The 15,342-nt window shown below is 34.9% G+C and overlaps 1 protein-coding gene across 1 annotated transcript; it reads right to left on the bottom strand.

Annotated features, from left to right (window-relative positions):
- Window positions 1–10,634: 10,634 nt before the first annotated feature.
- On the bottom strand, window positions 10,635–12,771 carry LOC149553367 (putative pectinesterase 68). Its single transcript, XM_089788829.1, has 5 exons — window positions 12,355–12,771; window positions 11,987–12,176; window positions 11,596–11,802; window positions 11,153–11,385; window positions 10,635–11,076 (listed from the first exon to the last, which is right to left on the bottom strand). Exons 1-5 carry the CDS (start codon window positions 12,693–12,695, stop codon window positions 10,923–10,925), a joined length of 1,125 nt encoding a protein of 374 aa, XP_089644955.1. The 5' UTR covers window positions 12,696–12,771; the 3' UTR covers window positions 10,635–10,922.
- Between the last annotated feature and the right edge of the window lie 2,571 nt (window positions 12,772–15,342).

Genomic DNA, 15,342 nt, shown 5'->3' with positions numbered 1-15,342 from the left:
TCAATTGTTGTGGCAATTTGTACTTCGGTATGTACATTATTTCTTTTGAAGTTGAATAAGTGTGTTTACAAGTTGTTTCCACACCAAAATTTTCTAGATATATTTGTATTATTCATTAATGTAAATTTTCTTCCACGTATAATTATTTTTCAGTTCTATTAAATAAACTCTAATACCAATTGTTTCAAATTGGATAAATATACATTAGTCTTTATTTTCTTCTTTTGTTGAACAATTAATTCACAACTGAATCATAGAAACTAAAAGTTGCAGATGTATTTTTACCGCCATCTTCACCATCTTTGTGAAAGATATCATCTTTAATGGCAATGAAAATACCTTTTTTATTATTCTTGATAACAAATACTTTCAACCAAAAAGATACACAACCACATCAACCACTCCTTCGAGGGAAACATGGTTGGTTAGCTTACTATCAAGCCTAACACATTCTAGAATGAATTCAACCCAGATAACCATCTTGTGGGCATCAACATCCAAATTCATTGAAAATATGGGAGAGCCCAACACTGCGGAGATATAATAGTATCTACTAAATAGATAACTAAAACATAAATTATATAGAGAGGATTGGAAAAAATTGAAATGCCCACTTTGATAATATGCGTGTTTTAGTATGTTGTTTATACATTGTTGAACTATAACAGTCCAGGTCGACTATGATGAGTGAGCTAAATCCTTGTAAATGTACACACACTATGTATACTTCATTATACATGAATGTATTAAAAGGAATAATCCAGTGAAACCTTGGGGACATCCCCCGCAACCCTAATCCCAAAATCTCGAAGTATATGTATCAAAGATGTCTCTATGTTAGGTACTTGGAGTATTTGAGTACTGTCACCTCCTGATGGCATTAATTCAAGTTTGTTATTAGTGACAATACTTATTTAGATTATGTTTGGTTAGTAAGCTCTTTGATTAGTTTCCAGTGTTTTCCATGTAATTTAGTGGTTACCAAGTTTCATAGATCCTACCAAGCATTCTAGTGAATTCAGGTAGAGTGAAGTCCAGTAGTTCAGACTGAGCAGTTTAGTTCTTACCAAGTAGTTCAGTGGTTACCAAGCTTCGTAGTGTCTACCAAGTCATCAATTCTTGTGAAGTGAATTTAGTGTTAACTGAGTGATGAGATGAGTAGTTTTTACTGAGTGCAAGCATGGTAAACATGGAATTCAGTTTCTATCGAGTAAAACTATATCTATCGAGTCATCAGTATATACCGAGTTCAAAACTATGTTGAAATGATTAGTATGGACCAAGCCTCTACTTCTACCAAGTGCATGATGATGTCGAGTAATGACAGTGGACGTCGTGTATTAGAAATTCACCAAGTTAGCTTTTAGAACCTGAGTTTCTACATTTGGGCCGACTCAGTAATATTGGTGTTAACTTGTGTATTGGTTGACCTTGTAATTATGAGAATTGGGTTGGTATATGTGTAATGTATTATATCATACCCGAGTGCAATAGTTTTGATGTAAGAGAATGAAAATGTGAATCAACAGTAGAGCAAAGTGTATTGCAAGGTCATATCAAGAGCAGTAGAGTTGCATCTATCACATAGAGGTAATCAATACTTCAAGGATCTTAATCAATAATTTAGTTATAAGTCAGATCTATTGTTTCATCCTAATAGGTGAATCAACGTCAAATCCTTTAATAGGGTAGACTTAACAGTCTTTTCTTAAATCACTTTACCAAGTGCATACTTCATTGTATGTTTGTAAAACCTCTAACAAAGTGGACCTAGCAATCCTAATTGCTCCTAACAAGGTAGATCATCAGAAGTGGTCATTGTAAGCCTTAACAGGCCAACTTTATACTGCAGTATGTAAGTCTTGTGGGTATCATCCCCACCCCAGTTTTACTTCCTATTTGGAAGGTTTATGGATCACCAAATGTTGTGTTCAAAGTGTTTCATGCTTTCAATTTCTCATGCATACAATAGATTAGATCTATTGATGATAATTGGATTATGTTATGAAGTGTTGAAATTGTTAAAAGTTTTTGAGGTTACTAATTCACCCCTCCCCTCTCAGTAACCTAGCTAGTCCTAAATATTTCCAACAATTGGTATCAGAGCATTGTGGTTCTTAGGATAAAGTTTGATAGCTTGAGAAAAGATCAAGGAAAATGGAGATATTTAGACTTGACAAAGCTATTGACAGTGAAAAGCTAAATTTGGAGATGGCCATAGCTCAACTCAAGAAAGAAAAAGAGCACCTTTCTTAATCCCTAAAAAGAAGGAAGGAACTTGCAAAATATATGAATGACCACTAGTATGTTGAAGAGAAGATTGAAGACTTTTTCCCCTCAAGCAATTTAGATGAAGCAAATGATACAATCAAAGAACTTCTAGAAAAGAATGGCTCCCTGCAAGAAGAAGTAAGAAAATTGAAAAGAGAACAAGAAATTCAGTCAATAAGATTGTGTGAAATCTTAGAATAGAAAAATAAGGTAAAAGAATACTTGGAGGTAAGGATCAATGAAATTCAAAATCAATCGCTTTAGCAAGAAAGTCTTATCAATCAAATCTCCAATACAAATGAAGAAATCATGAGTCTGAGATCTGAAAATAAAATGTTAAGGAATGATTTAAACATTGAAAAGAAAATAAATGAAAGGATGAAAGTTGATCTAAATTCTAAGAAGCAACTCAATGAAATAATAATGAAATCCCAAGCAGACATGGATCAATTGTATTAGCAAAATGAGCAGAATCTTTATAGGTAAAAGGGCAAAACAGGACTTGGATACAAAGAAGAAGGTGAATCCTCCAAACAAGGTGCTCAAAGGAATAAAAAATCTACCTACAATTACTGTGGTAAGATATGTCATACATCAAACAAATTTTGGAGTAATGGAAAGGCAAAATTCAATGGAAAATATCACAATTGCAGTCAACATGGTCATAAAGCCAATGAATGCAAAGAAAAACCAAAGTTTGAGGGCAAGTGTCACAAATGCAAGAAACAATGTCACAAGGCATCTGAATGCAGATCTAAACCATTCAATCCAACTGAATAATTTGTAAAGGCAATATTTGGTTGGGACTACAATACTTGGTGTAGATGTCATTACTGTGGAGAATATGGACACATTGGCATAAATTGTGTTAGACATCACATGAGAAGAAATGATACCACCATAAAATGTTGCACATGTACTAAACTTGGTCATATAGCTAAGAATTGCATGAATATAGGTAGAGTTGAAGATGAAAAGAAATAAAAATCTGATAACATCAAGAAGCAGATGAGACAGCAGTGGATTCCTAAATCTACCGAGCAAGCTAGTTCAACTGATGATAGTCATGTCACTCAAGAAGTGGGTGACTCCACCATTTCCAATTAATTTCTTAAGGAAGAACTAGAATTGCATTTTCTAGGTCACATCTTAAGCAGTTCCAATTGAAAGGAAGAAAAGATCCAAATCAATATTATAGATACAAGGGGATCACAAAAAATTCAGTATCAATAATCATCGAGTAAGGATGGGTCATACCGAGCGAAATCGAGAGTAACAAGGTTATGTTTGGTTGCCGAGTTACAAGCTTTCATTGAGCAGATAGTGGATAATAGGTTGTCACACAATATGGTTCTCATCCTATTGAGAATTAATGGGAAGTTTTTATCAAAAGGAAGGAATTTTACTTCATTTCCACTATGAACTTAGCATATTGAGAACAGAGCGATTTGCAGAGCATTCCAACGATCTTGAGCAGAATTTCTAGCAAATTTTTTTTGAAGAATTCTTAGTTTACTGAGTGATCATGGCATCTAGCAGTAGTAGTAGCAAGGAAAAGAAAGGATCTAAAATGTTGGTGTGAGGTGCTGAGTGGAATGCTCCTAATTTCAAATTGGTGCTAGTGATCGTAGAAACCCCCGACCCAAATGGAGCTCAGTCACAAATACCACCAAAGGTACTTCTTATTAATGACATTAGAACTCATTTTAAATGTGTAGTTTAGGAGATAGGAACCTTAGAAATGGACAATTCCCTAAGTGAACTCTGTGTGGATGGAATTCTTAAACCTGAGCATAAACACTTCTAAGAAAAAGGCTTAACCCATATTCCTCACCTACCATGAAACTTTCAGATTAAATGGATTAGGTATATCTTAAATTGAGTTCATAACGGTCAATTGTGGTTAGAGCAGTCAGTTTTGATTACAAAGAAAATGATCCATTGCATTACTGGTCTCCCTATGCTAACCAAAGGCAAAGTCACAAAAACCCTAGGTTGAGATGAGCTACAGAAGAAAACCCTAGTCGAGTGGGATGATAGAGGAATGAAAATCAGCAGTGTATCTGACATAGAACTCAAATTTGGCATTGATGTGATAGCACATTAGATTTATAGCTCGAGTCAACTCAATAGTGTGTCGTGTGAAGCAGTTGACCTAGCTTATAAGGTTTTTAAGAAGAATTTGTCATATGACCTAGCAGATTTGATGTTGAAGTAGTTGAACAAAAATGTGGAAAGCATCATAACATCAAAGAATAACCTGTACAAGTTTGGTTCACTATTGACATGTTTTTTTTTCTATGTTCAAAAGTTTTTCCCCTCTAAAGGAAAAGTTGTATGGAGAAAAGACACATGCCAGTCTTATATCAAATCAATGAGTTTATAGCTGAAATGAGTGAAAATTTTGATAGTATCATGGATAATTATTTTGAACCCTTCAAGGAAAAGATGAATAATAGGTTCAAGATACCATGGAAGTTGGTTGAAGACTATAAGGATGATGCCTATTTTATGGTTAATAGTGACAGAGTATACATCTAGGCAGTAAGGCCTAGAATGGTGTGGGCAAAACCTCTTCCTTATGAGGTTAATGTTGATGAGGCAAAAGAAATAATTGAAGCCCTGATAAATGAGCCTATAGATCCAAAGGCACCTCTCTTTGGAACCTATGATGAAGCTAAAACAAGAATAGAACTTGAGATCAAGCTTCCACATGTAGTGAATAAAGGAAAGAGGAGGATATCAAAATTGAAAATAGCAAGTGCCCCTCTTATAATTACCGAGGGAAAAGGTGAAGATGTGGAGGAATATGAGAATGAAGAAGAATCTAAAAAGGAAGAAGAGACTACAAGGAAGAAAGGCAAGGTGATTATCACCAAGCAACCCAAGCCCTCCACTATTATATTCACAAGACGATCTAAGAAGAAAGCAGGAAAAGATGACAATGATGTTGTCTTTAACCGACCTCCTCCAACATTTCAGGAAAGACTAAAACAATTAAGAGAAGGTGTTGGAATAACCAACTTCAAAGCACTAAAATATGAGACCAAGACTCTAGCAGAACAGAAGGAGGTTGAAGATCTGATCATGGACAAGTTAGGTAGATGGAAATTCTCTCTTGATCAGTTTGCATCAAAAATCCCTACAATTTTGTTGGATAAGGTCAAGGTTAGAGGGGAGAACACCATTTAGACTGTCAAAGACATTTTTTCTCAAACACTAAAATAGTTGGTGCCCAACTTGATAGATGCAGAGGTAAATAAAGCATTAAAAGACAATGAGAGCAAAATAACTTTGAAGTTCAACACTTGTCTTGTTTTAATGAAAGATGTTGAGTATGTTGTGAAGAATGCTACAAACTTATGGAAAAATGTATTCCATCTTCACAAACCTAGTGAAAATCTTGTTGAGATCAAAGATGATGATGATGATAGTTACAAGGATGAAGAAAATGAAGAAGACAATACTCCTTTTTTATGCTGAAGAATATCAAGAGTTGATGAAGGATGATGATGAAGAAAAAGAGGAAGAAGCTGAAGAGGAAGATAGGCAAGAAGAAGAAGAAAGTGATATAGTTAAGATAGTTGTGGCTAACATAGCCTCCCTTCCTCACTCTCCAGTAAAAACAACAATATCATCAAGCACAGAGATAGCTTTAGCAAGTTCGATTGTGACCACAACAGATACATCAAATGTCCAATCACTCTTTGCTCCCTCTTAGCTCAACATATCACTAATAGAAGTGTCTACCACTTCATCTACTAAGCTGCAACCTTCCTCTTCTTCAATTCCTGAGTCAGGTTCATCAACAGTTAGTATAGTTTCAAGTTCTATAGTTTTGCATTCTTTAGTTTTGACTACTTCAGTTGTGCATGCTTTAGTAAGTGCTTCAATTGTAAATACTTCTGTCAGTACTTCACCTATAAATACTTCAATTTTGGGAAGTTTGGCAAATACATCAGTTTTGTAGGCACTCTACAAGTTTTCACTAAGTTAGCCCTACTATTTCCACTATTGTTTCTATTCCAAAATCTAAAGCTTTAATTTCAGAAGTTAAGCCAAATATTCAACCAAGACTTTTGATTAGTGGAAAGGAAATAGAAGAAGAAATAGATCTGGATAAGGATATTGAGATTCCCAAATTGGATTTTGACAATGCTACTATAGATTAGATGAGATTAGTTAGTTAGCTTCTTGAAAAGAAGGCTAACTAGAAGCAATTAAGAGAAGAGAGAGATAGAGAATTTAGAATTATTGAAAGCGCTAAAAGTATTTTGACAGAGGCTACAGGTGTTGATGTTGATTCTTCTCAACACATTTTGTTGCAATTAGAAGAGGCAGTTAGCAAATTCAATGAGGATTCTAGTGACCAAGATAAGCTAATAGAGAAAGCATGGAAGAAGTTTGATGATAAAGTGGTTGAGCACATTGCTCAACAAATAACTATTCAGCAAGTAGAACTTTCTTCAATTTTGTCAAATCTTGAATCCTCCTACACAGATGTAACATCTCTTTTTTCTAAGTTATGTGATGTTACCAAGCATACAAAGGAAATAAAGAGAAAATTGAATAAGATTGATGAAGATATGAAGGCTAGTGCACAAAAGTTGCAGCTTGACCCTACTTCAAGCTCTGCACACCCCATGAAGATCAAATTCTTATCAGATATGCAGGCAAAGTTGTTGAGAGAGGAAGCAAGGATCTACTCTACACTCATAGATGTCTAGAACATGATCCGTCCTATCATGGATACAATGTAGAAGCCCATTTCTTATTCTAAAACATTGATCCATGACAATAATTTTTCAATTGCAAATCATATGATTGAGCTCTCTGCAGAAGTCCAAGTTGCTCTTCAAACCTACAAAATTTTGCAAGAAAACTAGGACAGGACCTTAACTCTTATTCTTAAGGTACATTTTGAGTTTCTCTCACATTTTGGTGTCTCTATATAAGTAGATTGTGTATAAATCTTTGGCATTATTGTGAAAAAGGGGGAGAGAGACATGTATTTAAGGGGGAGAGATATTTTTATATACACTTGGTATGTTACTATGCCTATTATGATATTTACATTGTATGGGGGAGATATATGGAAAATGTATATACAATAGAATCACAAAGACAATTTTTGAAAAATCAAAAATCAGTATGCCATATCAAGTCAATATTACACTATGTTGTACATAAGTTTTGTGTAATAAGTGTTTTTGTCACTAATGCCAAAGGGGGATTTTTTAGCATTAAGTCAAGTTTTTTATTAGTGACAACCCTTCTTCAGATTATGTATGGTTACCGAGCTCTTCAATTAGTCTCTAATGTTTTCCATGTAATTCAATGGTTACCAAGTTTCACAGTTCCTGCTGAGCATTCCAGTGGTTACCAAGTGAATTTAGGCAAAGTGAAGTCCACCAGTTCAGACCGAGCAGTTCAGTTCTTACCAAGCAGTTCAGTGGTTACCAAGCTTCATAGTGTCTACTGAGTCATTAGTTCTTGTGAAGCGAAGTTAGTGTTAACCGAGTGATGAGATGAGTAGTGTTTACCGAGTGTAGGCATGGTAAACATGGAATTCAGTTTCTATCGAGTGACATTATATCTACCAAGTCACCAGTGTATACCGAGTTTGAAACTATGTTGAAGTGATTAGTATGGACCAAGCCTCTACTTCTACCAAGTGCACGATGATGCTGAGTAATGATAGTGGACACCGTGTATCAAAAATTCACCAAGTCAACTTTCAGAACCCAAGTTTCTACATTTGGGTCGACTCAGTAATATTGGTGTTAACTTGTGTATTAGTTGACCTTGTAATTATGAGAATTGGGTTGGTACATATGTAATGTATTGTATCATACCCAAGTGTAATAGTTTTGATGTAAGAGAATGCGAATGTGAATCAGCAGCAAAGAAAAGTGTATTGCAAGGTCATATCAGGTGTAGCAGAGTTGCATCTATCACATAGAGGTGATCAGTACTTCAAGAATCTTAATCAGCAATTTAGTTGTCAGTTAAATCTACTATTTCATCTTGACAGGTGAATCAACTTCAAATCCTTTAACAAGGTAAACTTAACAGTCTTTTCTTAAAATCTCTTTACTGAGTGCATACTTCATTGTATGTTTGTAAAACCTCTAACAAGGTGGACCTAGTAGTCCTAATTGCTCCTAATAGGGAAAATCATCAAAAGTGGTCATTGTAAGCCTTAATAAGCCAACTTTATACTGTAGTATTGAAGTCTTTTGGGTATCATCCCCACCCTAGTTTTACTTTCTATTTAGAAGGTTTCTAGGTCACCAAATATTGTGTTCAAAGTGTTTCATGCTTTCAGTTTCTCATGCATGCAGTAGATTAGATCTAATAATGATAATTGGATTATATTATTAAGTGTTGAAATTGTTAAAAAAATTTGAGGTTACTGATTCACCCCTCCCCTCTCAGTAACCTAGCTAGTCCTGAATATTTCCAACACCTCCACCATTCCATAATCACATCAAGATTAGGATATCTAGTTGAATTTATATTTGAATTTTGGTTTTTGAATGTTAATACTAGGTATGTACTATATTACTATGTTGAATGTTTAAAGGTTCTGGTTTGTGTTGCAATTTTGTTATATTCAAGTATGTCAATTTGGTATGTTATACTAAAATATTATTTCATAATTGGCATTTCAAGTTCTATATGTATGATATAAAACAACCTGTGTCGCCTTCCTCCAATAGTTCCCCCATCATCCCTCAATAAGGCCCTTTATTCCCTTGTCCCATAAAGTCATCTCAATGTACCAACGTACCAAAGTGTTAGTGTTATACTAGAATAATGGAACGAGTATTTTGAAATTAAATAGCTCATTTACTTATAGTAATTAGAATTGACTTGATGATTTCAGATTAATAGCTTAGTTAATTGGTAACTATTGAAGGTAATATGGAATTGATGATATAAAAATCCTTAATATGTAAATATGATTTAAAATAGCTATTCTAATTATTTGGTGTAAAGAATCAACATAGTGTAGATAACATGTTTTTTAAAAATGTTGGATGACATCTCGACACAAAAACTAATTGATTAATTACAATATTTAAACAATTATAGTTCCTTTTAAATTTCTAATAGTATCAAAAGAAAAGATGTTACTTTTCTATAGATTTCAATTATTTAATTTTTGAGTTCAGTTTTTTGAACCATATTTCATGAGTAGTACTTCACATGAGCTCATTTCTCACCATCATACAAGGTCCATTGAAAACTTGGTGCATGTTAGTAACTTCCTAGAAAATCATTCATCCCACTACTACTCTTACACACGCTTAACCATGATGTTTTGCTAGAACTAAGTCCACCTACCTTGATGTTCTATTTGAAAAATTTAACAACTGTAATATCTTATAAACCATTTATCATTATTTTCCCTCAAATCAAGTCCTCTTAACTTTTTATCCAATTCACAAAATATTCAACCATCGTACCTTATAAACCATCTAACGTAATTTCCTCAAAATGAAAATGCACAAATTTACTATTCCATTTCTAAAACTATCAACAAATATTATATATGATAAATTATTCATTGTGAATGATTTGATTTTTTTAGATATAGTTTATTTAATAAGCTTACTGCTTGGTATTACGATATATGGTTTCAATTAAATGTTTGTTATTTGATTGGTTAGTAGTTGGAGATAGATGAATATGAATGATTTGATGATTTCTAGATATGGTTTATTTAATTAACAAGTGTTGAAAGTAGTATTAGATTAAAAAAAATAGTTTAAATGAAATAATGATTCATAAGTGTTTATTTAATCATTTATTGCAATTAGTCAAAACATTAAATTAGTTAATCTACATAATTTTATATTAGATGACATGTCATTTAAAAAATAAACATAGTAATCATAATGTGCAATTCTTTTAATATCTGAAAATTCTATAGAACTACATACTTTTTGGGTCAAGTTTATTGATCTATATTTCATGGGTAGTACTTCACACGAACCCATGTAATTTGACCAAGAAAGGTCCAAAAAAACATAATATATTTTGTTGATCCTCTTATAAGATGAAACATAAAGACTTCTTTAAAGGTCATTTATTATACTACCAATTTTAAATTAATGCGCTTAATAATAATATTTCTCTAAAAATCAATTCATCTTAACTTAAGCATTCAAAAAATTTGAACTTTATAAACAAATTATTATTATTTGCCACATATACATCAAATCAATGAACTTATTATTGAATTAAAAAATAATACAACAAATCTTATTTCTTATAAACCATCTTATATAATTAAAAAAAAGCAAACCCACTTAACTCACTACTGGAGGAAATGATTGATTATAGATTTTGACTCGTTCAAAACAAAGCCTAAAGCTATAGGCAACCATATATATTTTCTTCAATCCAATTAGACAAATTAACACTCGTGATTTCTGCTTGGGATTCTAATCCCGCCAAAGAGACTCGCTAAAGAAGGACCCTTACGGGCCGTTCAAACATCAAAGGGAAAATTAACGCTCTTCATTCCGTCAAATCAGGAGCACCAATCTCCAACAAAAAGTCATTCAGAAAAATTCCACAATCAGCTGTTGAATCGGCGGTTTACTTTATTCTATATCAATAGTGGGACTGGGAGACAGACACTAATCAAAATTCTCAGGTATCCAATGCCACCCATTTACAAAGCTTTTAAAGAGGAATGGCTTGGCCTGCGACGGTGTCAATTCATGAGCCCACGAAGTACGACGCGCAACTCGAGCGCCTGGGCCATAGCATCTATACAGCCCGAAGAACACCCTGCCCAAAATACTCAATCAATTAAAATCACACCCAATTGTAGAAAAAGGTAAATGGGAAAAATAGAGATTGCTACCCGTCTTTACTGGTTTGATGGTCCCAGTCGTCCCACCCGGCAATGATGTTGTCGAAATAGGTGTAAGCGTAAACAATACGTGAGTATTCACCCATTGCGCGCCCCAAATAGAGGGGCCCTCTCCCGGTCACTCTGCAGTGCACGAATGAGAACCCTGTTTTTTCATATGGCCTCTGCCTGTCCTGTGCCGCCACTGATCCGAACACTTGGGCCACTGAATGCAGCTCACTTTTCTGTCACAAACTCATTGCTGTTAGGATATGCACTAGAAAACAAGGTCAGTTACATTGTACCTTAAACAGCAGATTTTATTAAAGAGAAGAGATTTCTCCAATTCATGATAGTCATATGCAAGAGTTTCTGAATATGGAATCCAGAAACTTTTACATTAGAACAAATTTTAAGTTTTGATTTGTCTAGTTTATAGAGTATTGATAATGTACATAATACAGAGATTGGCCATTGCCAAAGATGAAGTCGATGGAGCCTTCGATATAACATTCTCTGAAGAAATGGCGGCCTGCGTCGTCACAGAGGGTGTCTTGAGCGCCATAGAATGCACAGCCAAGGAAGTAAGCTTTGTCTCCTGAAATGCGGAAAGATGCCGCCTGCCATCCTTCCATTCCTGGTAATGGCGCCGGAGCAGAATTCTAAAAGAAAGATTTGTAAACCATACTTAATTAAGTAGCAGACGATTTAAACATCATACACTAAAACTTGATTCTCGTATCAAAAATGCTAAATAGTCAAAATTGATTCCTTTACTGTAGGATGTTTCTAGCCACATCTGAGAAATGACACATATCATTACAATAGAGTCGTTTTTGTGAATACCTTGAAAGTAATGTTCCTTGCAGAAAAATGGTTAGCGAGAACAGTGACGGACGCTGTATTGTAAGTGCGAAGCTCCTGCCCGTCTGGACCAACATCGCTGGCTTTGTTATGCCACTCAATAACCGTGCGTTCCTTTCCCCATCCTTGTAAAGTAATATATGGCTTTGTTTGAGGCACAACAACCTTCTCTCTGCATTAAAAACACTTTTAGTTGTGATATTGATATTCTAACATTTTTAGTGTTAGAATGAAGTTTAGTGTGTGATATTTAAGTAATCCGTAAAAACGAACAGATCTAAAACTTAGAAAGCATTTTTCAATCATAGTTGATCTTAGAGAAATGAAGCATTGAGGAAAAACATACGTACATGTAAGAACCGGGTCTGATTTCTATAGTAATCCGTTCTCTGTTGCCATGTCGAACGGAATCAACAGCTGCCTGGACGCTCCGAAAATGGCCTCGTCCCATGCCATCGACAACAATGTAACGGCTTCCAAAGGGACCTCTCCGTCCATATCTGCTGTTGACGTAGTGCCCGTTCACAAATGCTGGTTCCAGAGAAGGCCAAGTCGACTGTATGAGCAAAAGAAAGAGCAACAGCTTATGATGGCGCTGAATAAATTCACTCATTTTCATGTGTGTAGCAGAGAGTGCTCCACAGGGCCTTAAACGGGGGAATAATCGTCCGTGTGGAGTCACAGTCAACATACAAGCCCACTATTTTTGCCCGAGGTTTGCGGGTCGCTAATGCCTTGGATTTGCACCGACGCCTTCATTTTGTCTACGAATCTTTGCCTTTGTGTGTTTTCGCAATTAACGCCTGATTTTGTCAGGGCGGGGGCCCCACTGATCTCAGCCTTTTCGCAGTGGCGGGCTCCACTTTTATTGTATTCGATCGCGCGAAACCTCATTTCTCAAACTGGTTTGGCGTGTTTGTTGACTATGGAGATTACATAATGAAATGGGCGTTGACTGAACTGTGTCAAATTATCACTAATCGCTAAGATAATGAAGTCTAACACAAAAGACGTTGACAAAATCAAACCGCACTATCCCTACATAATAATTAAATGTGATGGCCCTGCTTGTATTTCTCGTCGTTTTAAATTGAGTTTTTAGAGAGTTTATGAGTAGTATATGCAAGGTTTGGGTTAGAAACTATGTATATAATTTTGAGTGGATATGTATAAATTAATTATAGTGATCATCTTCAAGTAGCAGCAAACGCAAAATTTTAAAAGAGGAAATATATGTTTATTATTAAACTTTTAGAACAACATTTGTAGTACAACATAGCTCCTTGCAGGTAGGGAAGTGTGACAATGGTCAAAATTTTGTCAGGAATGTTGATAAATTTGGACTTCTTATGTTTAATAAGTTTTATAATTAGGTTTTACTTTTGTTGGAGATAAAGAGACTACCAACAATGTTTCTTTAATGTCAATAGCATATCTTCGGTCTTTTATAGCAACAACTTTATAATTTATTATATTGGTAATTTCTTGTATTAATTACTCAACTTATTATATTTAAACACCTAAGGGGTTTAACATTGGGATTAGATGCAAACTTGCATATCACCATGATAGGAGGTTCACTTGTGACATTTGATGAAATTTGGATTCAAATAACTCCTTGTTGCATATCATTTTAAGAGGGAATATTTTAGGTTCACAAGGTTTTGGGAATGTTTATTGTAAAGACTACCCTTGCAAAATCAATGTCACATCAGCAATCTCTGTAAAAAAGTAGAAAATTCAATGTGAGTCGAGGTCATTTGAGCATTGACCAGTCAACAATAACTTTAATTATCACTAAATTTAAAGAAATACATATACATGTACAAGTATGAAGATAGGAGATTAAATAAAAAGTTCTAAGAGTAACCATGTACCAGTTATGAGAAGCACCATAATGTTATGAACCTCATGGCCTTTTGATAGGAGCTCCAAACATCTGTTTAATAAAAATGAAGGGCAAGATTACTGTAGGAGTACTTTACCACCATACCACGAAGTTGTTAACTTTCCTTAGGATCTTTTTTGATACAAAAGATACCCATCCCTACATTGAGGAAAGTCTAAATAGGTAAAACCAAGAGAAGTAATGGAATTGTGTGACACATGGTATACGATATAATCAGAAAATTACTGTTAGCCAAAATGCTCTCTCGCCAAATAAATTGATTTCAAATGATAAGTCATTCAATAATCACCTCGGGTTCCATTTTCTTCTTTATATTAAAAGGTTTTCATGGAATGATTTAACATTGGCTATATTCCTTTATCCTAAGTCTGTGCAATCTTTTATGTTATGCCTTTGAAATATTTTAAGTTGCGACCATGTGAATCACCCTTTGGTTTGTATAATCACAATGGAGTAAGAGCTAACCGAAGTTCAAGTGGTGAAGAAATGAATCCGTTGTGTTTGCATTATTGCTGAGCGTTAGGTGCTAATAGGAGTTAAGGCTCTGATGTTGCGATTCCATTGCATCACATGGTCACTCCGAGTTAAAGTAACCATGTGTTTGGTGCTACAATCATGTGATGGTCAGTTTTAAGTTGCGATGGTGCGATAAAGGTGGCCCCTAGTGTTACGATGATACATCTCTCACTGCTAGATCTTCAAGATCTATAGCCAGTGCACTGTCACAAGGAGTTAAACCAAAACCATGGTAAGCGTTGCAACCAGGAAATCTTCCTTGTCTTGCAAGATCATAGAAAATTAAGGTTGACCTTGGGTTAAGACGATGATGGTGCGATGGCAATTAAGGTCTCAAGCTTCATAGGGTTGTGATAGTTAGCAGGAAATGTTGATGGTAGGCTGCAAAGAAATGATAACGGTTTGTTCACCCAATCACAGGCATCTAATGCTAAGTTAGATATAAAGAGGTGATGGTGCAAGACTTCAGTTTCCTATTGTAGCCTGATCATGATGGTTAGAAAAGGATGCTAAGGATAGGTTGCGAAGCAACAATATGTTTTGTTCCCAGCCTCACAATAAATAACAACTAATGACAAAGGATGGTCAGGAAGCTGTAATCATAGGTAGTGAAAACATGAAATATAAGTTGAATGTTGGCATGGTAGAAAAATGTTAAAGCATGACTTGTCCACATGGAAAACCTTGGGGATTGGCTCCAGTTGATTGATGATATGGTTGACTTGGCGAGTTGATAGCAAAGAAAGTAGCTCTTTGAAGGCAGATCTGATCTTTTCAATCTCCAACAACCACTTTCATCATTCTCCATGTTTGATAAATGAAGAGTGACATTGCATTGCTGCCTATTGGTCCATCTAATCAGTCAAAACAATAACAACAATTGTCTTTGTCTTCTCAAGTGCTCTGTTTGGTG

Source organism: Cupressus sempervirens, chromosome 6 (assembly GCF_028749045.1).
Source record: "Cupressus sempervirens isolate cs-2001-9-10 chromosome 6, ASM2874904v1, whole genome shotgun sequence".
In the NCBI taxonomy this organism is placed as follows: domain Eukaryota; kingdom Viridiplantae; phylum Streptophyta; class Pinopsida; order Cupressales; family Cupressaceae; genus Cupressus; species Cupressus sempervirens.
This window is presented reverse-complemented; position numbering and strand designations above follow the sequence as displayed.